Consider the following 23821-nt stretch of genomic DNA (forward strand, 5'->3'; position numbering starts at 1 on the left):
GACAGGTAAATTCTTAAAGAGAATCTACTTGCCCTCTACTTCCCCTCTTTCTTCTTTTACATAGCCTGGTACTCAGTTGTGATGGCGGTACTTTACAACCATGAAAACAAGAATAATGCATAAGGGGCTGGGCATAGTAGCTCGTGCTGTAATCCCAGAATTTTGGGAGGTCGAGGAAGGAGGATCACTTGAGGTTAGGAGTTCGAGACCAGCCTGGTGAAACCTCGTGTCTACTAAAAATACAAATATTAGCCAGGCGTGGTGGCGGGTGCCTGTAATACCAGCTACTCTGAGGCTGAGGGGGGAATATTGCTTGAACCTGAGAGGCAGAGGTTGCAGTGAGCTGAGATGGTGCCACTGCACTCCAGCCTGGGCCACAGAGCGAGATTCCATCTCAAAATGACAACAAAAAGAATAATACATAAGGGACTGTCGAGCATAATATAGAAGGAAACTGGGCCCTGAATTACCTTCCGAAGCAGAGAGTACCTCTGGTCTGTTATATGAGAGAAAAATGTTTATCTTAATTACTATATTTTTTAGTCTGTTACAGTAGCTTAGTGTGTTCCCTAGAAGAGAAAGTTGGTCCCTGAAAATGGTGTGCTACCTACCATAACAAAGATCTAAGATACATATGGCATTGGTTAGCAGGTGGAAACATATTGCAGGCCAGAAGGCTAGTGACTGTTCCCAAATGTATTGGGGAAAAATGTCACCCATATTAACTTTGAAGGCAGATCGTCAAGCCCATATATAGCTCTGAGGAAAGTGTCTAGAAAAGGCCAGAATGTGAGTTTGTGTTGGCTACTATTCCTTGCTTTTAGCAAGGTTCAACAAAACGACACCAAGTCAGTTAACCAGTTTGCTAGCCTGGACAACATGGTGAAACCCTGTCGCTACAGAAAATACAAAAATTAACCAGGTGTGGTGGCGTGTGCCTGTAGTCCCGGTTACTCGGGAGGTTGAAGCAGGAGAATCATTTGAGCCTGGGAGGTTGGGGCTGCAGAGAGCTGCAATGACACCACTGCAACCTAGCCTGAGTGACAGAGCAAGACCCTGTTTCAACAAACAAACACACACTAGTTTGTAAACAGAGATTGAAGACAATAAAACTGTACTGGACCCACTCCATTACATCTGCTCTGCTCCTGTTGTTGATCCACTTACTAGTAAGCATCTTAGGATCAATTTGGATACTTACTGTCTCAAGCTTTCTCGTTATTCCCTTTTCTAGAACAACATGCATTTATGAAATGATAGCTAGAAAGGATTCTTGAGAGGCCAACTTCTTCAATTTTTTCCAATTTAAGTCTCAAATACAGAGAAAGTTAAGTGACTTGTCCAAGGCCAAATGGCCAACTCATTAGGTTCAATGACTTTTGGTCAAGGACGAATCTTTCTTCCCCATTGTACAGATGTTCCTCCTTGATGCCGTTTATGCAGAATGGGCAATTTCACCTAAGGCTTTCATCCCATTCCCCCTTTTCACCAAGTCTAACCCTTTTGTGTTCAGAAGCTCATCTATTCCTCTATTAGTTTCAGTACAGTCTAAATTGTTTTAAGAAAAAGACCCAAAACACAGTGGCTTAAACACAATAAAAGTTTCTCAAATTACAGAGGTGGGTGGTCCAGGGCTGATACAGCTGCTTTGTCAAACTTGACAGACAACTTGTCTCTCAGTGTCTGAAATGGCTGCAGAATTTTCACTCCTACCTCAACAGGAGAGGCAGGGCAAGGGAAATGCATGCTCCAGTACTTTTTAAAAATCTGTTTTTAGGCCGGGCGCGGTGGCTTAAGCCTGTAATCCCAGCACTTTGGGAGGCCAAGGCGGGCGGATCACAGGGTCAGGAGATCGAGACCATCCTGGCTAACACGGTGAAACCCCGTCTCTACTAAAAATACAAGAAAATTAGCCGGGCGAGGTGGCGGGTGCCTGTAGTCCCAGCTACTCGGGAGGCTGAGGCAGGAGAATGGCGTGAACCTGGGGGGGCGGAGCTTGCAGTGAGCCGAGATCGCGCCACTGCACTCCAGCCTGGGGCACAGAGCAAGACTCTGTCTCAAAAAAAAAAAAAAAAAAATCTATTTTTAAAATTGACAAAAATTGTATATATTTATGGCATACAACATACTGTTCAAAATATGTGTAGTGAAATGACTAAATCAAGATGATTAACATATGCATTACCTCACATACTTGTGAAAACACTTAAAATCTCTCTTTGCAGTTTTCAAGTACACATTGTTGTTTGTTTTTGGAGTCAGGGTCTCACTCTGTAGCCAGGCTGGAGTGCAGTGTTGTGACCAGGGGTCACTGCAGCCTTGAACTCCTGGGCTCAAGTGATCCTCCTGCCTCAGCCTTCCTAATAGCTGGGATTATAGGCACTGCATTGTTACTAACTATAGTCTCCATGTTCTACAATAGATGTGTTGAACTTCATTCTTAAAGTTTTGTATGCTGTTACCAATAACTCCCCAATCCCCGCACCACCTATCTCCTGGTAACTGTCATTCTACTCTGTGACTTTAACTTTTTAGATTCCACATACGAGATCATGTGGTATTTGTCTTTCTGAGCCTAGCTTATTTCATTTAACATAATATCCTTCAGGTTCATTCATGTAGCCAAAAATGACAAGATGTCCTTCTTTTCTGAAGGCTGAATATTATTCCCTTAGGTATATATATCACATTTGCTTAATCCATTCGCCAGTTGATGGACACTTAGATTGATTCCTTATCTTGGCTATTGCGAATAATCCTACAATGAACAGAAGAATGCAAATATGTCTTTGACTGCTGATTTCATTTCCCTTGGATTTATACCCAGTAATGGGATTGCTGGATGATACGGTAGTTCTATTTTTTATTTTCTTTAGGAATCTCCATAACTGTTTTCCATGATGGCTGAACTGATTTACATTCCCACTAACAATGTGCAAGACTTCCCTTTTCTCCATACCCTTGCCAACACTTATCTTTTGTCTTTTTTATGGCCATTTTAACAGGTGTGAGGTAATGTCTCGTTGTGGCTTTAATTTGCATTTCCTTGATGATTAGTGATGTTGAGCATTTTTTCATATACCTGTTGCATGCCCCAGTACTTTTTAAGGACATGATCCCAAAGTCAAATGCATCACTTCCACTTACATCCCATTGGCTAGAACTTAACTACAAATGAGGTGGCTAGAAAATTCAGACTCTGGCTGGGCATGGTGGTTCACACCTGTAATCCTAGCACTTTGGGAGGCCGAGGCGGGCGGATCACCAGAGGTCAGGAGTTCGAGACCAGCCTGACCAACATGGAGAAACCCCATCTCTAATGGTGACGCAGGCCTGTAATCCCAGCTACTTGGGAAGCTGAGGCAGGAGAATCGCTTGAACCTGGGAGGCGGAGGTTGTGATGAGCTGAGATTGCGCCATTGCACTCTAGCTTGGACAACAAGAGCGAAACTCCATCTCAAAAAAAAAAAAAGAAAAGAAAAAGAAAACGTAGACTCTGAGCAGCTGTGTAGCTAAATAAAATGTGGGAGAGTTTCACTTTTAAATTATGGGAGTGAATACTGGTGGTCAATTAGCAGTCTCTACATAACAGCTTAATTTCAAGGATTATATGCTACCCAGATTTCTATTATTTACTTCATTAGAATACATTTTTTAAACATTTTAAATTACAGTGAAACATGAAACTAAAAAGGAATCCCATTCATACTAAAAATATACACACGGATAAATGTTTATGAATAAAAGGCAATAAAAATAAATTCAAATGCCTTTGAGATTCCAGCTACTACCAAACATTACCTGAGAATGAGATTTAAAATTAAACATCTTTTTCTCCATGACAAGGCATAGGGTTGTACAAAATAACAAAATGTGGAAAAGTAGGAGGTATCAATAAACATTTTTTGTCTATTTCAAGGTCTGTAAGAAAGGTATGTGTTAGAGGCCATGTTCACGTTCCAAGTGTCTCCGATAGTTACGTTCCAGCATGGAGCTTTTTACTACCAAAAGTAGAGGCCCCTGTTTATAATATTCTCCTAAATTGAGATGCCAAGTGTTGAGACTACAAGTGCTACATGGTGTCATCCCTTATGTGTATATGTGTGTGGCAGTTCCATATCTAACACTGCAGAATCTTGACTGACTTTTTTCCCCAAGCCTATCAAGCTTCTACTGATTGCTTACTGTTGAACAATATTTTTCCCCTTTGTCTCTCAGTACCTGTGCTAGAAACAGAGACTTTCCTATTCTTTTTGTTTGTTTTTGAGATGGAGTCTCGCTCTCTTGCCCAGGCTGGAGTGCAGTGATGTGATCTTGGCTCACTGCAAGCTCCGCCTCACAGGTTCACGCCATTCTCCTGCCTCAGCTTCCCGAGTAGCTGGGACTACCGGCGCATGCCACCACACCTGGCAAATTTTTTTGTATTTTTAGTAGAGATGGGGTTTCACCATGTTAGCCAAGATGGTCTCAATCTCCTGACCTTGTGATCCACCTGCCTTGGCCTCCCAAAGAGACTTTCCTATTCTTCTAATAGGCTGCTATTCAAGAATATCCCTATTCCTAGACACTGTTCCACCTGATCCCCTTAGCAGGGCTTTAGTCTTTAAGATAGCTCCTGATTGAAAACTGCATCTTGCTAATATGGTTATTAAAAAGTGCTTACCACTTTTAACAAGAGTTTATATTGAACCTTTACTATATGGGAAGTGCTCTAAGTGCACAGTACACAGCATTGCTTACTCCTCTCAACAACTTAATGAAGAAGGTATGATTATTATCCCCATTTTACAGAAGAAGAAACTGAGATACATGGGTTAAATTCTCTAAGGAAACTATAGGCTGGGCAGGGTGGCTCACACCTGTAATTCCGGCACTTCAGGAGGCTGAAGTGGGTGGACTGCTTGAGCTCAGGAGTTTGAGACCAGCCTGGCAACATGACAGAACCCTATCTCTACAAAAAATACAAAAAAAATTAGCCAGATGTGGTGTGTGTCTGTAGTCCCAGTTACTTGGGAGGTGGGAGGATGGCTTGAGCTCAGGAGGCAGAGATTGCAGTGAACCACTGCATTCCAGCCTAGATGACACAGCCAGACCCCGTCTTAATTTAAGAAAAGAAAAAAAACTAGAAAGTGACAGAACTGGAATTCAAACAGGGGTCTCATCCCAAATGTAACAATGTGGTAAGAAGTGAAATATTCTGCCCCGGAAAATACTGTTAGAAAAGGGAAATAAAAAGACTCCTTAATTTGGTGTTCACAATAACCTTTATTAGTTTACCAGTCATCTTACTTAATCTTCTCATTTTCCAGTCCCAGAAATATATGAAAAATTCTGATCCATTTTGAACTTAATGGATATTAACAAGTTTCAAATGGAAAATGTGTTTACCATTCATATTAAGAAACCCATTTTCATTGTTTAAAAAGTTTGTATATTTTCACATACAAATGGAAAAACACATTTAATCATTAAGACAGTGGTTAAAGAGTGGGCTTTTCCAATTAATCAGTTTAGTTGCCATGTATCATACATGAATGACCAATTTTCAAAGAATTTCAAATAAGAGTACCATAGACTACAAAAAATACATAAAATTACACTATTATAAATCTACCAGCTTTTGTCAGAAGATACTTAGGAAACTTCCTAAGTTTTAAAGCAGCAGTTTCCAAATGCCCATCTCAATTTAAGGCCCTATGAGGATCTGTGGCAAAATGAGAAAAATAAGATGAAATATACAGACTTGTTGAAATATACATGCTTGTCATTAAGTTTGCTAACATTTTTCTTCCTGAAATTATGGCTTTTCTATTTTCTAATGTCCTCCATTCCTTGCTCATATCCCATTAAGACATATTTCCCAGTTAATTTCAAACTGTGGATTAATTTGTATAAAGTAAATATTCTTAATAGTTAAAAAACCAAACATCTCGAAGAAACAAGGCCACTAGGTTTTATTGATTTCCTTTGTAATAACTGGCTATTAGAGTCTGGAATCTGGAGGAACTTCTACTTGTGGTGTGGTGGGCTATATGGGAAACTTCCTTGGTGAACAAGGAAGACCCTGGCTGGGACACATTAAAGCACTGCTGGACTCACAGAAGTGGGGAGAGGGTACCCTAAATCAATCAAAACCAGTGATCTGGGAAACTGCAGGGAGAAGAAAAGGGGTATGGGTGCCCTGAGGGTGGATGCCTATAATGGCCTAGCTGTCAGGACATTGAGCATTGGGCCACTAAGTAGAGTGGGCAAAAGCTGTTCATGTTTCCCATCCTTAGAACCTTCAAGGGAGGACGGAAGTGGTTCCAGAATGGTGGTACTCCCACACTGCCAGCAGAGGGAGAAGCAAGTCCTCTGTGGAGTTAATCCTAGATAGGTGTGCTCCAGTAGCCAGTACACCTTTCAAAATACACCAATTATGGATAATCCAATGTTTCTCAGAATTTGCTTAGGGCCTTGCCCAATGACCTCCCCAGAAAAGGCTCAGAAAAGGCCTCCCCAGTAAATTCTCAGAGGAATTGAAGCCAGTCTTATGACCTACTGCCTCTTTTCAGGTTATCATCACCTAGCACACCTCACCAAATAGTGGTAATATTGCCTTTTCTGTATACAGCTAGCTTTCTGCATGTTACCCTTTTTATTTTAATATTTGATAAAATAATTTCCTTAAAAATTATATCAAGTAAGAATACAAAGGTTCAATATCAGAAAACTCAATGTCATCTACCACATTACTAAAGGTGAGAAACTACAAAGCATCTAGACAAATGATTATTTCTTTTATATTTTATTTTTTTTGAGACAGGGTCTTGTTCTGTCATCCAGGCTGAAGTGCAGCGGTGCAATCATGTCTCACTGCATCCTCAACTTCCTGGGCTCAAGCAATCCTCCCTTCAGCCTTCCAAGTAGCTGGGACTGCAGGCACGTGCCACACAGGCACGTGCCACCATGCCTGGTTAATTTTACTTTTTGTAGAGATGGGGTTTCACCATATTGCCCAGGTTGGTCTGGAACTCCTGAGCTGAAATTATCTGCCTGCCTTGGCCTCCCAAAGTTCTGGGATTACACGTGTGAGCCACTGTACCTGGCTCCGCTAATGCAGATTTAAATTAGCTATAAAAGAGAAAAGCTTTCGGCCGGGCATGGTGACTCATGCTTGTAATCCCAGCACTTTGGGAGGCCAAGGTGGGCTGATCACAAGGTCAGGAGATCGAGACCATCCTGGCTAATACGGTGAAACTCCGTGTCTACTCCCAGCTACTTGGGAGGCTGAGGCAGGAGAATGGCGTGAACCCTAGAGGCGGAGCTTGTGGTGAGCCGAGATCGCACCACTGCACTCCACTGGGCGACAGTGCAAGACTCATCTCAAAAAAAAAAAAAAAAAAAAAAAAAAAGAGAGAGAGAGAGAGAGGAAAAAAAGAGAAAAAAATAGAAAAAAAAGAGAAAAGCTTTCAATAAAGACTAGTATAAAACTCACAGCAAACATTATGAGTTAATAGAGCAACCTTAGAATCTAAAGCAGAAATAAGATGAAAATGCCTGCTACCCCAGTTAGTGTCAAACATAGACTGACAACTTGGCCAAATCAACAAAACAGAAGTATAAGGACTGTGAGGGAAGGACATGCCAGGCGCAATGGCTCACACCTGTAATCTCAGCACTTTGGGAGGCTGAGGCAGGAAGATCACTTGAAGTCAGGAGTTCGAGGTCAGCCTGGCCAACATGGTGAAACCCCATCTCTACTAAAAAACTCAGCCAGACATGGTGGCACTTGCTTGTAGTCCCAGCTACTTGGGAGGCTGAAACAGGAGAATCGCTTGAACCCACCAGGCAGAGATTGCAGGGAGACGAGATCACGCCACTGCACCCCAGCCTGGGAGGCAGAGCAAGATTCTGTCTCAAAAAAATAAAAAAGGGCCAGGCGCTGTGGCTCACTCCTGTAATCTCAGCACTTTGGGAGACCGAGGCGGGTGGATCACAAGGTCAGGAGATCGAGACCATCCTGGCTAACACAGTGAAACCCCGTCTCTACTAAAAATACAAAAAATTAGCTGGGTGTGGCGGCAGGCACCTGTAGTCCCAGCTACTCGGGAGGCTGAGGCAGGAGAATGGCGTGAACCCGGGAGGCAGAGCTTGCAGTGAGCCGAGATCTTGCCACTGCACTCCAGCCTGGGCAACTGAGAGAGATTCCGTCTCTAGAATAGAATAGAATAGAATAGAATAGAATAGAATAGAATAGACTAGACTAGACTAGACTAGACTACAGTAGACTAGACTAGACTAGACTAGACTAGAATAGAATAGAGTAGAATAGACTAGAATAGAATAGACTAGACTAGACTAGAATACAATAGAATACAATAGACTAGAATAGACTAGAATAGAATAGACTAGAATAGACTAGAATACAATAGAATAGAATAGAATAGACTAGAATAGAATAGAATAGACTAGACTAGAATAGACTAGACCAGACCAGAATAGAATACAATAGACTAGACTAGAATAGACTAGACTAGACTAGAATAGACTAGACTAGAATAGACCAGACTAGAGTGGAATAGAATAGACTAGACTAGACTAGACCAGACTAGAATAGACTAGACTAGACTAGAATAGGACTAGACAAGAATAGACTAGACTAGACTAGAATAGACTAGAATAGAATGGAATAGAATAGACTAGACTAGAAGAGAATAGACTAGACTAGAATAGAATAGACTAGACTGGAATAGAATAGACTAGAATAGACTAGACTAGACTAGACTAGACTAGACTACAATAGACTAGACTAGACTAGAATAGACTAGAAGACTAGATTATACTAGAATAGACTAGACTAGAATAGACTAGAATAGACTAGACTAGAATAGACTAGACTAAAATAGACTAGATTAGACTAGAATAGACTAGACTAGAATAGACTAGATTAGACTAGAATAGACTAGAATAGAGTAGAATAGACTAGAATAGACTAGAACAGAATAGACTAGAAGACTAGAATAGAATAGACTAGAATAGACTAGAATAGACTAGAATAGAATAGACTAGGATAGAATAGACTAGAATAGACTAGTATAGACTAGACTAGACTAGAATAGAATAGAATAGACTAGAAGAGACTAGACTAGACTAGACTAGACTAGAATAGTAAAATAAAAGACAATGTTGTACTGGGAAAGAAACTGACACATACCAACAAAACAGAGAGCCCCAGTTTCATGCTTACAGAACTTGGAATGTAATGAAATGAGATGATAGGGATTATGTAGTAGATGGTGCCAGAAAAACTGACTGCAATCCTACTTGGCATGCTCTGCACACATTCACTCAGAAAACCCAAAATAATATAACTTGGCACCAAGGTCACTTAGGTTGGCAGAAAGATATAGCACAGTAAACAACTAGCATGTAAAGGAGGCATCCTCCTTAGGTAAACCTCGTGTGTGATAGGGAGCAGTATCTTGTAAAAAACCCTCAAGGTAGTTCCAGGTCCCTACAACAAGGAACAAGCTTGGTTACCGGTTTCATATCTTACTCAGATAAATCAACATCTGTGCTTTGTCTTTTTACAGTTAAAACAAGCAAAAAAGGCTGCCTGGTAAAGAGTTTACTTTCCATATTTATCTTAACTTTGTAGGTTACCAAGGAAACAGTGTGGAACAGAAAGTAAACCCCAGATAATTTTTTCCCCATAGCAAGAGAAGGGATTTTGTTAACCCCTTCCTTTTAATGACTAGATGGAGAAAAAGTTTAATTCATACCTCATACTATATCCAAAAATTAATTCCAATTAAATTTAAGACCTAAATGTAAATGGTAAAACTATAAAACCGATAGAAGAACAAGACCTAAGGCTGGGCGCAGTGGCTCACGCCTGTAATCCCAGCACTTTGGGAGGCCAAGGTGGGCAGATCACCTGAGGTCAGGAGTTCGAGACCAGCCTGGCCAACATGGTGAAACCCTCTCTATACTAAAAATACAATAAAAATTAGCCGGGTATGGTGGTGCATGCCTGTAGTCCTAGCTACACGGAAGGCTGAGGCAGGAGAATGGCTTGAACCCGGGAGGCGGAGGTTACAGTGAACCAAGATTGTGCCACTGCACTCCAGCCTGGGCAACAAGAGGGAAACTCCATCTCAAAAACAAAACAAAACAAAAGACATAAAAAACATAAACCATTGGGGGGATTTCTATTATATGAAAAACAACAAAGACAAGAATGAACAAATGGCAAGTTATTTCCAACATCTGAACTTGACAAGAAAATAGAATCTACATATAAATAATTTCTTGGCTGGGAGCAGTGGCTCATGCCTGTAATCCCACCACTTTGGGGGCAGAGAGGCAGGCAGATCTCTTGAGCTCACAAGTTCGAGACCAGCTTAGGCAATATGGAGAAACCCCATCTCTACAAAAAAATACAAAAATTAGCCAGGCGTGGTGGTACATGCCTTTAGTCCCAGCTACTTGGGATGCTGAGGTGGGAGGATGGTTTGAGCTCAGGAGGTGGAGATTGCAGTGAGGTGAGATCACACCATTGCACTCCAGCCTGGGCAACAGGGCCAGACTTTGTCTCAAAAAAAAAAAAAATGTGTATATATATGTGTATATATATACACACACACACAGAGTTTATACCATACTGTAATCAGCAAGAAAGAAAAACTTAATAGAAAAGAGACAAATTATAAGTACAGACTATCCACAGAATGGAAAATCAGAATGACTAAAAAGCATATACTTCATCAGTAATCAGATAATGCAGATTAAGAAAAAATAATATTTTATACACATCAGATTAGCAAAAATCAGAAAATATCAAGTGCTACTGAAAATGAAGAGAAAATGAAGCCCTCAGGTCTTGCTTGTGGAAAGGAAACTGGGACAACCATTCCTGAGAACGATCCAGCATGACTTAAATTAAATATGCATATACCTCAAACTCTAGGACATATATAGCAAAGAAATGAAAGGGCAGGTTTCCTGAAAGGGCATTCTTCCTTCATAGGAAGACATGTACAAGCTTGCAGAAGTGGAAATAGCTGGGAAAAATATAAGTATCTGTGACTAGAGGAAAAGATAAGCTTTGGTATATGAACACAATAGAATAATATGCACCGGTCAAAAGCACATTTTAGGTCAGGCGTGGTGGCTCACGCTTGTAATCCCAGCACTTTGGGAGGCCAAGGCGGGCGGATCATGAGGTCAGCAGATTGAGACCATCCTGGCTAACACGGTGAAACCCCATCTCTATAAAAATACAAAAAATTAGCCGGGTGTGGTGGCGCGCGCCTGTAGTCCCAGCTATTCGGGAGACTGAGGCAAGAGAATGGCATGAACCTGGGAGGCGGAGCTTGCAGTGAGCCTAGATCGTGCCACTGCACTCATGTCTGGGTGTTAAGAGTGAGACTCGGTCTCAAAAAATAAAAATACAAAAACTAGCTGGACATGGTATCAAGTGCCTGTAATCCTAGCTACTCAGGAGGCTGAGGCAGGAGAATCGCTTAAACCTGGGAGGCAGAGGTTGCAGTGAGCCAGAGGTTGCAGTGAGCCAGTGCCATTGCACTCCAGCTTGGGTGACAAGATGAAACTCCATCAAAAAATAGAACTACTCTTGTGTTCTGTTTTACCTTAAGAGTTTTAATTCATCTCCCTCCTGCAATTTCATACTGTACTCCCCCTAGTTAATATTTGTCCTTCCAAGTCATCTCTCATATTTTGGATATAGTTTCTTGAAAACCATATAATAGTATTTATATGTTTAAATTTTTAACATAAATTATATTGTGGCATAAATTGTATTCTTCTTTCATAAAATATTAGGTTTTTAAGACTTATCCACATTATTTATATAATGTGCTTTTTTGTTGTTGTCGTCGTTTTTTTGAGACAGAGTCTCGCTGTGTCACCCAGGCTGAGTGCCCGCCATCACGGCCGGCTAATTTTTTTAGTAGAGGACGGGGTTTCACCATGTTAACCAGGATGGTCTCGATCTCCTGACCTCATGATCCGCCCGCCTCGGCCTCCCAAAGTGCTGAGATTACAGGCGTGAGCCACCTTGCCCGGCCTAGGTTTTGCTTTTTTAGGAGAGATGGGGTTTCACCATGTTGGCCAGGCTGGTCTCGAACTTCTGACCTCAGGTGATCTGCCCACCTCAGCTTCCCAAAGTGCTGGGATTACAGGCGTGAGCCACCACAGCACCTCTCTCTCTCTCTCTCTCTCTCTCTATATATATATATACATAACTTTTTTTTTTTTTTTTTTTGGAGATAGTCTGTGTTGCCCACGCTGGAGTGCAGTGGTGCAAGGTCGGCTCCCGGGTTCAAGCAATTCTCCTGCCTCAGCCTCCCGAGTAGCTGGGACTAGAGGTATGTACCACCATGCCAGACTAACTTTTTGTATTTTTAGTGGAGACGGGGTTTCACCATGTTGCCCAGGCTAGTCTTGAACTCCTGAGCTCAGGTGATCTGCCCGCCTCAGCCTCCCAAAGTGCTAGGATTACAGGTGTGAGCCACCACACCTGGCCCATAAAATTTTTTTTTTTTTTTGGACAAAATTTCACTCTTGTTGCCCAGGCTAGAGTGCAATGGCGCAATCTCCGCTCACTGCAAACTCCACTTCCTGGGTTCAAGTGATTCTCCTGCCTCAGCCTCCCAAGTAGCTGGGATTACAGATGCATGCCACCACGCCCGGCTAAGTTTTGTATTTTTAGTAGAGACGGGGTTTCATCATGTTAGTCAGGCTAGTCTCCAACTCCTGATCTCAGGTGATCCACCTGCCTCAGCCTCCCAAAGTGCTAGGATTACAGACATGAGGCACCGCACCCAGCCCCTGTATTTTTTAAAAAGGACTTTCAGGCCCGGTGCGGTGGCTCACACCTGTAATCCCAGCACTTTGGGAGGCTGAGGTGGGCAGATCTCAGATCTGCAGAGCTGAGATCTCACCACTGCACTCTACCCTGGGCGACAAGAGCAAAACACGTCTCAGAAGAAAATTGAAATTAAAGTATATAAAAAAAGCACTTGTATGTGAGGCAGGTGTAGCAGTTATACCTATTGTTATAAATCAGGAAACTGAAAAACAAATAATGGGACTTAAATCTTAGAGTAAGCAGTGATGTCTAAACTAGAACCTAGATTCCCCAAAATCTAGGTATGAAGTCTTTTTATTTAACACACCTGTAGGTAATTCTATATACATGTATTATTTGTCTTTTTTATTTTTCTTTTTAGTTGGAGTCTCGCTCTGTAGCAGATTGGAGTACAGTGGCGTGATCTCGGCTCACTGCAATCTCCGCTTCCCGGGTTCAAGCAATTTTCCTGCCTCAGCCTCCCGAGTAGCTGGGACTACAGGCACCCACCACCATGCCTGGCTACTTTTTGTATTTTTAGTAGAGACAGGGTTTCATCATATTGGCCAGGCTGGACTCGAACTTCTGACCTTGTGATCCACCCACCTTGGCCTCCCAAAGTGCTGGGATTATAGGTGTGAGCTACCACGCCTGGCCTATTTTTCTTTAAATCACAAAGAAATAGAACAGACATGTTTGCAGTAGGTAATATATACAATCATGTTAAAAAGAGACTTCATATTAATTCTAATCCTGCAAAAGCATTAACAATTTATCTTAAAGAAAAAGTCAATCAAGTTTCACATATTTTTTTTTTTTTTTTTTTTTGAGACGGAGTCTCGCTCTGTCGCCCAGGCTGGAGTGCAGTGGCCGGATCTCAGCTCACTGCAAGCTCCGCCTCCTGGGTTCACGCCATTCTCCTGCCTCAGCCTCCCGAGTAGCTGGGACTACAGGCGCCCGCCACCTCGCCCAGCTAGTTTTTTGTATTTTTTTTAGTAGAGATGGGGTTTCACCGTGTTAGCCAGGATGGTCTCGATCTCCTGACCTCGTGATCCGCCCGTCTCGGCCTCCCAACGTGCTGGGATTACAGGCTTGAGCCACCGCGCCCGGCCAAGTTTCACATATTTTTATTTCTCCGTAAAAGTAACTTCACAACCTACTAAAAGTAAAAATTTAACTGCATTCAGTTTCTGTTCATTTTTCTATTAAAGAAAGCACAAGATAAAGGATAGCTGTGTTCAAGTAATGTGTAATTATGACACACAGATTGAATCAAGTACGTACATAAAATGTTAAAACATGAAAATGTATAGTTCTCTTACCATTTCCTTTCTGAACTCATAAAATATAATCAGAAAAATTAAAAGAAACATGTTTTATTATTGTAACATATTTTATTTAATTAAAAATGTTTTGGTGTGTTAGCAATTTCTGTAAAGTAGCACTCCTTAAATAAGTTCCTAAAAATAATATTGGAGCCTTGAACATTTATCTTAGCTAAAAAAATTATTCTAAAACTGTCATGATAAAAAAGGTTACAAAATTTCTCTTTATTCTAGTTCTCAATTCCTTCTCCAGAATTTTAATACAAAAGGAATTTTCAGACACTATAAATAGTCACCAGATAATGCATACTATAATTTAGCAGACTTAACCAAACAATAAACACCCTTACAAAAGTGCCACTGTTGTATCACTTTGTGCTATACTCTTCTCCCTATACATCTTTAATAGTGGTCACTTCTACTTTACTTCTAGCATTCAATTTAGACATCTCAACCCCAAATTTAATAATTTATCAAAAATTTGTTTTGAGAACAAAATTTCTACAAATTATTTAACAAATCAAAGCAGAACCTTTAATTGTAGAACACAAATGAAAAATAATACACAAGAAAACTTATCTCTTCAACTTCAAGGCTAATACCTGGGTGTTGGAAAATTGGCCAAAGATAAATCCATTTTACTATAAAGTATTTATTTTTCTGCACTGGGTCAAGATTTCTATTTTAAAAGATATGTTACTTATGATACTGTCATTTCAAAAAAGGGCTTTCCAAGAAGCCTTTAGTAAAGTTCTTCTATGCTGGGTATGTACTTGGTTCCTGTATGTTTCAGTCTGAACTATTTGAGAATTACTTATTTGTTGAACATAGTCTATTAGAAAAAAAATACTAAACCGCCAGGCGTGGTGGCTCATGCCTATTATAATCCCAGCACTTTGGGAGGCTGAGGTGGGTGGATCACCAGGTCAGGAGATGGAGACCATCCTGGCTAACATGGTGAAACCCCGTCTCTACTAAAAATACAAAAAAAATTAGCCGGGCCTGGTGGCGGGCGCCTGTAGTCCCAGCTACTCGGGAGGCTGAGGCAGGAGAATAGTGTGAACCCGGGAGGCGGAGCTTGCAGTATGCCGAGATTGCGCCACTGGACTCCAGCCTGGGCAACAGAGCAAGACTCCATCTCAAAAAAAAAAAAAAAGAAAAAGAAAAAGAAAAACATACTAAATCACAATTTTTATCAAACAGTTCAAAGTTTTCAACAATGTCTATAAATGTATTCTTATACACCTGTATTCCTGATAGTATTACTCTGTAGTACGTTCATAGCAAGTATATGAAGTTTCCTATTTTCTGGGGCAATATTCAGCGTACTGAAAGTTAACTGCATTTAAAATCATTATAAACCAAAAAACATGTCAAATAGCATATCGTATTATTTTGTTTTTGTTTTTGTTTTGTTTTGAGACACAGTCTTGCTCTATCCCCCACACTGGAGTGCAGTGGCGTGATCTCAGCTCCCTGCAACCTCTGCCTCCTGGGTTTAAGTGATTCTCCTGCCTCAGCCTCCTGAGTAGCTGGGACTACAGGTGCATGCCACTGCGCCCAGCTAACTTTTGTATTTTTAGTAGAGACAGGGTTTCACTGTGTTGGCCAGGCTGGTCTTAAATTCCTGACCGCAGATGATCCACCTGCCTTGGCCTCCCCAAGTGCTGAGATTACAGGCGTGAGGATTATCATATTCTAAATGGCAATTGAGCATTAAGACTATAAATAAGTCACAGCAGTAAAAATTAAACCTAAAAGAAAAATGTATCCAATGTGACACATTTTCAATATTTACAGAGCATCCTAAATATGGAATTAAAAAAAATCACACAAGGTAGAAGCAAAAAATCTATGAAAAGATTAAAAATTACTATTATAACTGATTGTATCATTAAGTGCAAACTCAAAAGAACTCAAGTATTTGTTGTAGGAAAAGAAAGTATACCTTTCATATACTTCTGATTCACCCAGTATGAAAACTAGTCATATTTTAAAGAGATAAATAATTTTTTTTTTTGAGATGGGGTTTCTCTCTTGTTGCCCAGGCTGGAGTGTAATGGCGAGATCTCCGGCTCACTGTAACCTCTGCCTCTCGGGTTCAAGTGATTCTCCTACCTCAGCCTCCCGAGTAGCTGGGATTACAGGCATGTGCCACCACACCCGGCTAATTTTGTATTTTTAGTAAAGATGGGGTTTCTCCATGTTGGTCAGGGTGGTCTCGAACTCCCAACCTCAGGTGATCTGCCCACCTCAGCCTCCCAAAGTGCTGGGATTACAGGCATGAGCCACCATGCCCAGCTTAAAGAGATAAATAAATAAGTGATCCTTAGAAGAAATGGAACAGTTTGTAAGAAAGATAAGTTTCAGACTTTTTGCTAGGAGGGAAAACTATTAGGGCTACATACTCTATCATTCTAGAACCATCTCCTTCAGAATGCTTCTGGGTGACCTTTTCAAGATAAATTTTTAAAAATACAGTAAAAGATAGTAGTGTCAGTTGTTTGTGGGTGAAAATATAAACCCAACACTGGATATAATACAGATCAGAAAATTTTATTGTTGAGATTACTTAAGGTTGTAAAAAAAAAAAATTTACCTTTTGCTTGTTCTCATACTGATATGTTATCACTCCATTTCTAAGGATTCCAAGTCAATTAATTTAGAACTTTTAAAAGTATTAATGATCCCTACTGTACCAAACTGTGCATGCTATAGTTCATCAATCTTACTCTTCCAATAAACCTAGAGATCTAAGTAAGATGAAAATGACAGCAGTCTCCATAATCTTAAAATCTAGGTGAAACAAATGTCCTTATGGTCCAATAATGTGTGTAATAAAATGTAACCAGGTCACCAGACCAACATACTAGTGTGTAACTTTAATTAAATTTCTAGCAGCAAAACACCTGAAATAGCCAATAACAAATGTTTTCATTGGATTGTACATTCATTTCTTTGTGAGAAATAATTTTAAAAAGTACTCTATTGTTCAACTGCAAGCAAACATGAAAGATATCAAAGATCTTGCTTTTCTCCATCTTTCCCAGTGGAATCAGGTGCAACTGGAACCTTATTAGTTTCAACAAAAACAGATTCAAAGGCAGCTTCCTGTTCATCCAAAGAATCAGCAACCATGGCTCCTTTAGGTAGTGTTGGGTTGGTAAAAGAAGGTTGCTGCTTGGAAATTTTACTTGATTCCACCATTTTCCTACCTTTTCTTTTACCAAGAATTTTGACATAATTTGCAGGTATAAGTCCTGTTGTTTGGCCATCAAGACTAGCCAGAAGCCAACCACGCACTTTGGGTTGTTGTTCTGATGGAAAAAAAAGACAGTCTTGTAATTACAATATACTTTGGAGGTCCAACAGAATATTAATGGTAAAGTATCATATTCAGGAAAATCTGTTATGCTTACATAGTAGATAACAAATAGTACATGCATATATCTTCAAAATCAAATGCTGAGTAGGCTTAACAGTTCTAGGGTCCATTCTTCTATTTTTATTTTATACTTACTAAATATTTCCTTCTACCTTGAAGAACATACAGTTTATATCAGTTGGTCCATTCATAGAGTAAGGAGATTTAGTTCTCTCAAAACTGAAAACAATGTCTTTCATATTTTAAATTGGAGTCTAAGAAATGAATATCTCATTCCTTCTCAACTGTGTAAGTTAGGAATAAGTATAGAAAAGATATACCTTTACGCACTCAGCTTTCTTAGCCTACTTTTGGCAAAAATATAAAATTCATTTCATGTGATTATGATAAACAATCCTGAAGATAGTGAATATTAATTTCAATCCAAGATGGGCAAAAAATTGAAGACCTCTGTTATTTCTAGTCATATGATAAATAAAGGCAATATTCTAAGCTTAAAGTAAGGAAGATTATTTAATGTATTCAATTTTCTATGGTATTTTCCTATCTTATCTATATCTTTAAAAAGCTGCTTAACTGTTACAATTTTAGTTCAACATTATAATTTAGGCACAATATAAGACTTTTTAATGTTTAATGCTCTATAATAACAGAAAAAAACAAATTTACCATGTCTATGACTGATTTTGTTCCAAATGCCCAAACATACGTTTCTTGAGCAATGGAGGAAAGCCAAGAAGCAAGCTAGTGTTGAGGCACTATTCATTGAAGAATGAAATATAAAATTTTTCTGAAGTGTTATTAAGTAACTGAAAGAAACCACATGACCCCTAATGAAAATTATCTGTGTTGTTCCGTCCCTAACAATAAATCTTTAAAAAATCACTCGTTTGAAACCCAAAATAGTAAATTGCTATTTTCTCTATAAGAAAAATACGAGTAGGCCAGGCGTGGTGGTACACATCTGTAATTCCAGCACTTTGGGAGGCCGAGGTGGGTGAATCACAAGGTCAGGAGTTCAAGACCAGCCTGACCAACATGGTGAAAGCCTGTCTCTACTAAAAATACAAAAACTAGCAGGGTGTGGTGGCATGTGCCTGTAGTCCCAGCTACTCAGGAGGCTGAGGCAGGAGGATTGCTTGAACCTGGGAGGTGGAGGTTGTAGTGAGCTGAGATGGTGCCACTGCACTCTAGCCCGGGCAACAGAGCAAGACTCTGTCTCAAAAAAAAAAAAAAAAAAAAAAAAGGGAAAAAAGAAAAATGTGAATAGAATACCTAAAAGTCTAGAGGTTTGTATTTTATTTTTTTCTTGAGACAAGGTTACGCTACATTGCCCAGGATGGAGTACAGTGGTGCTATTCCACAGGTATGATTACAGTGTACTACAGCCTCAAACTCCTGGCCTCAAGTGATCCTCCTGCCTCAGCTTCTTGAGTAGGTGGGACTATAGGCACACACCACTGTACCTCGCTTAAGTCTAGGATTTTTGTAATAGGGATGAGGCAAAGATTTAGTAATCTCATCCCAAATTTTCAATTATTTACATAGTAATGATTTCAACTACTTGCATAGTAATGAACATTGAAGGTATTTCTTCCCTGCATAGAATGACCAAAGCCAAAAAAATGGTGAAGTTTCCATTAATAGATCCTTCCATGAAAAAACAGCCAGAGTTGTTGAAAGCACAAGGTCTCAAGTTAGACAAACCTAGATTCATAGTCCAGCTCTATTGCACCTTGGCTTTGTGACACTGGACAATTTACTTATTCTGAGTCTCAGTTTCTTCAAGTGTAAAACAAGGACAGGATAATAATTGTACCACTTCACAGTATTATTGTAAGGGTTAAATGAAATATGTAAAATATAGTACTTTGTATATAGTAAGTACTCAATAAATAATATGTTTTTGTTATTAGTACCTTTATCAACAAAACATCACTTTTTGCAATAAACTTGAATCCCCACAAACACACATATTAAATAAAATCCACAAAAATTCTGATAATCATTACTCAGGAAAGGTGAAGGAAAAGGTCATTTTGCCTAGAGTCATTAAAAAGTATCAGTGACTTGGTCCAAAAATAAACCTGAGATGTGTATAAATTTCTTGCTGGGGTTCTATAATACTTCATGACAATATTTCCTAAAATACTCATGATGAAATTTCTGAAGTAAACACTATTGAAGTAATAAAGAAGCAACACCAGTCCCAGTAATCAAGGACTAACAGTAATGCTTAGATGATGCTAGATAATTTCTTTGCTTTATTAGATTTGTTATGTTTAGTTACTGACATCACATTTTTGTGTGGGGATTAACAGTTTGAAATTCAAGTATTTTGAGTTTAGAAAAGCCTATATAAATAAAGCCTTTCCTTATCTCAGTGAAATACTATTAGAATAGCTGCTGGGGCATTTCTTCCTGACTCCTCCAGATTTAGAAGCTCTAAATTGACATGAAAAAGAAGTTCTAGTAACTATCTCTTAAGTTAACTAACAACGAACAAGATCATTTGTTGTAGTTTTTAATACTGCATTTATGAATATCAAAATTTACAGATAATTCCAACTTATTCATAATTTATTACCTTTGAGAGCTAAGTTTAGCATATCACCAGCCCGGAAAGAAATTTCTTCTTCAGATACGGCAGCAAAATCATATTCTGCTCTGGCGACTACATGGTCATCCTCACCACTTGCCCAGTTGATGCTGTCTATAAGCCAAATTAAAATTAGGTTAATAAAATTTACAAAAGAAAAGTGCAGATATTTCACGGCCTATGGTTTGCAAACTGCATAAATTTGCCAAGAGAAAAGTCCTCCCCTCCCAAGTAAAATCTATAATGAATAATATGTTAAATCAACAATAGATCCACTAGAGATACCTATTATGAACTTTTTCCTTTCTTTAAGTTCCACTCTCCAGCTCCCTTACCGTGAGGCAGGGGTTGGCAAATTTTTTCTGCAAAGGGTCAGAGAGTAAATATTTTAGACTTTGAAAGCCAAGAGGCAAAACAGGATATTGTGCAATTCCTTATATAAAAAGAGGAAACAAAATTTCTATAAATTTATTGACAAGATTAAAAATACAATAACCATGTTCCTTTTTTGTAATACAGGTCTATTTGGAAGTTACTTAGAAGAATGAAATATTTTGGGGGAAGGATATTTCACTTAATTGGAATTCAATTATAAATATTCATTTGCTAATTCTAATTTGTAATAAAATTTGAGGTACTGCATTTTTGAAAATGCCTTTTCACACTGATAGGTAAGGTCAAATCCTAATATCAGTCTATGAGTATGTGGTTTTAATTGAGCATATTTATTAGATGGGAGAGTAACAGGCCAGAATATAATTCTGTTAAATTCTTCTCTTGATATTTGCCTTTTACCATGTTATTACATTGCAGATTAATCACTTCCAAATGAAGATTAAGTGAAAATTCCTCAATCGCATAGTTAAATGGATTTTGAAATATGGAAATTTCCTTTGTGCTTGCATGGAGGTAAAAAAAAATGGTCTGGCATCGTATTAGCTTAAGCTTGGAAAATGTATCTGCTGCCAACTTGCATGGGAATGGAGATACTGCTTGTGTTAACTTCTGATGGTCTGAGAGGTATATAAAGCAGTGTGACATTACTTGTGAGTCAAACTATACTAGGTGTCGTCAAAACTTTACTCCAGTGTAAGTTTTGCATATAAGCACTGTTCTGCTTTGTGGTTTCAATTTCAATTACTTAAGAATATAGGCCAGGCACAGTGGTTCATGCCTGTAATCTCAGCACTTTGGGAGGCCGAGGCGGGTGGATCACCTGAAGTCGGGAGTTTGAGACCAACCTGACCAACATGGAGAAACTCTGTCTCTACCAAAAATACAAAATTAGCCGGGCATGGTGGCACATGCCTGTAATCCCAGCTACTCAGAAGGCTGAGGCAGGAGAATCGCTTGAACCCGGGAGGCGGAGGTTGTGGTGAGCCGAGAGCGCGCCATTGCACTCCAGCCTGGGCAACAAGAGCGAAACCCTGTCTCAAACAAAAAGAATATGAACAAGTCAGCTAGGCATGGTGGCTCATGCCTGTAATTCCAGTACTTTGAGAGGCTGAGATAGGGAATTGCATGAGTCCAGGAGTTCAAGACCAACTTGGGCAACATAGGGAAACCTTGTTTCTACAAAAAAGTAAACAAAATTAGCCAGATGTGGTGGCACGACCCTATAGTCTCAGCTTGAATCGCCTGAACCTGGGAGGCAGAGGTTGCAGTGAGCTGAGACTGCACTACTGTACTGCAGCCTGGGCAACTGAGCGAGGCCCTGTCTCAAAAAGAAAACAACAACAAAGAATATAACTAAGTCTGGGCTGGACATGGTGGTTCATGCCTGTAATCTCATTCAGCACTTTGGGAGGCTGAGGCAGGATTGCTTGAGGCCAGGAGTTCAAGACCAGCCTGAGCAACACAGTGGGATCTTGTCTCCACAATAAATAAATATTAGCCAGGTGTGGTGGTGTGTACTACTAGTACTAGCTACTTGGGAAGCTGAGGTGGGAGAATCATCTGAGCCCGAGTATGAGGTTGCAGTGAGCTATGATTACGCTACTGCACTCCAGCCTGGCTGACAAAGTAAAACCCTGTCTCCAAAAAGAACTCAGAATTTAACTAAGTCTGCAGTAAAAGGTGATTTCCAAAGCTGAATGGGTTTAATAACAATAGCTGAAAAGGCGTTCTGTTCAGAAAAATTTCATTCTTGGCCTCAATCTCAAAAAAATAAAACTTAAGCCTTGTTCTGCCATTGAATTGCCATGCGGTAGGGCAAGTAGGGATCTTCAGCTTCTATATCTGACAAAAATTCACAAAACTGACAATGATTATGTCACAAGAGTGAATAAACTTTACCTCGACACTACCAGTTCAGTAACACATGATAAATTCAAATATTTTCTGCAATGTACCTGCTGATGAATAATAAAATGAATAACCACAGACAAAAAACCTGTATTTGCAAAAGTTTAACTTTTGTCCAACTAGGCCTTTTCCTGCTCCACCTATATTTTTCACCATTACCAGGTGCAACACATCTTAGCAGATTCAGGTTGTATAGAATCAGTGTTTTCACCTTCTTAGAAAATGTTCTTATCTGTAGTTGAACCATGACTATTCACAGAGGCTAATTCTTCAGTCATTTCCAATTCATCACTGACTTCTCAAACAACTAAGCGGTACTGTCTTTTTTTTTTTTTTTTTTTTTTTTAGTAGAGACAGGGTTTCACCATGTTAGCCAGGATGGTCTTGATCTCCTGACCTCGTGATCCGCCTGCCTCAGCCTCCCAAAGTGCTAGGATTACAGGCGTGAGTCACCGCACCTGGCCTGTCTTTGTTTTATGCTACTTTAACAGAATACTACAAACTGGGTAATTTGTAAACAATAAAAGTTTATTTGCTCACAGTTCTGAGGACTAGGAAATCCGAGATCAAGGGGCATTTGTTAAGGGCCTTCTTGTTGTGTCGTAACATGGCAGGAGGAATCACACGGCAAGAGAGTGCATGCAAGAGAGTAAGAGGGCCGAACTAGCTTGTATAACAAACTCACTCTCAAGATAATGAACTCACTCCCATGATGGTAACATTTAGCCAACAAATTTAGCAAGTATTCATATCCATTGTGTCATGATGAGCCAAGGAAAAACATTCAAATCATTTGTTTTATTTTAAGTTGGCCATGTTGTTCAAAATGTCATCAACTCTTCAAGAAACTGTTCTCACTGAGAAGCTAATAACCTTAGACAAGTCTACTTACTCTGGACATATTTTTTTGGCTGTTGCAATTACAAGTAAACAGGTTTCCTTGCCTGGGTAACACATGAACCTCTCAGGAACTTATTTTGGTTGCAGCCTCATTTTATTTTATTTTTCTTTTGATGAGGAAATTCTGCTGCGATGAGAATTCCATTTTAAATTTTCTAATTTTTTTGACTGTTGGTTTTCTGTGATGAGTGCTCAATCTGGTAATGCTGATTTGTAGTATAGCCATTTAACATAGCTATAGTGTCACTGTATAATAAATATAGTTCTTTACCATCTAATTCAATAACAAAAAAATTCATACTATATTGTACCTTGAAAGTATGACACTCAAAGTACACCTTTTTCTTGTGTGCCATGTATGTATTTGTAATTTCACCAAAAAAAAAAAAAAAACCACTGTGGTTTAACAATGTATATATTACTCATCATGCTATCAAGTTATAACTCAGTTACTG

The 23821-nt window shown here is 39.6% G+C and overlaps 1 protein-coding gene across 1 annotated transcript in view; it reads right to left on the bottom strand.

The window, feature by feature from the left end:
* Nucleotides 1–14227: 14227 nt before the first annotated feature.
* Nucleotides 14228–23821, bottom strand: part of PEX13 (peroxisomal biogenesis factor 13) — a 36509-nt gene continuing 26915 nt past the window's right edge. The window contains exons 3-4 of the mRNA XM_050753501.1: nt 20151–20276; nt 14228–17495 (exon numbers count right to left, since the gene is read on the bottom strand). Of these exons, the coding sequence (XP_050609458.1) occupies nt 17197–17495; nt 20151–20276 (425 nt within the window). The 3' untranslated portion in view covers nt 14228–17196. The remainder of the gene's footprint in view (nt 17496–20150; nt 20277–23821) is intronic.

The sequence above is a fragment of the Macaca thibetana genome, chromosome 13, assembly GCF_024542745.1.
Source record: "Macaca thibetana thibetana isolate TM-01 chromosome 13, ASM2454274v1, whole genome shotgun sequence".
Taxonomy (NCBI): Eukaryota; Metazoa; Chordata; class Mammalia; order Primates; family Cercopithecidae; genus Macaca; species Macaca thibetana.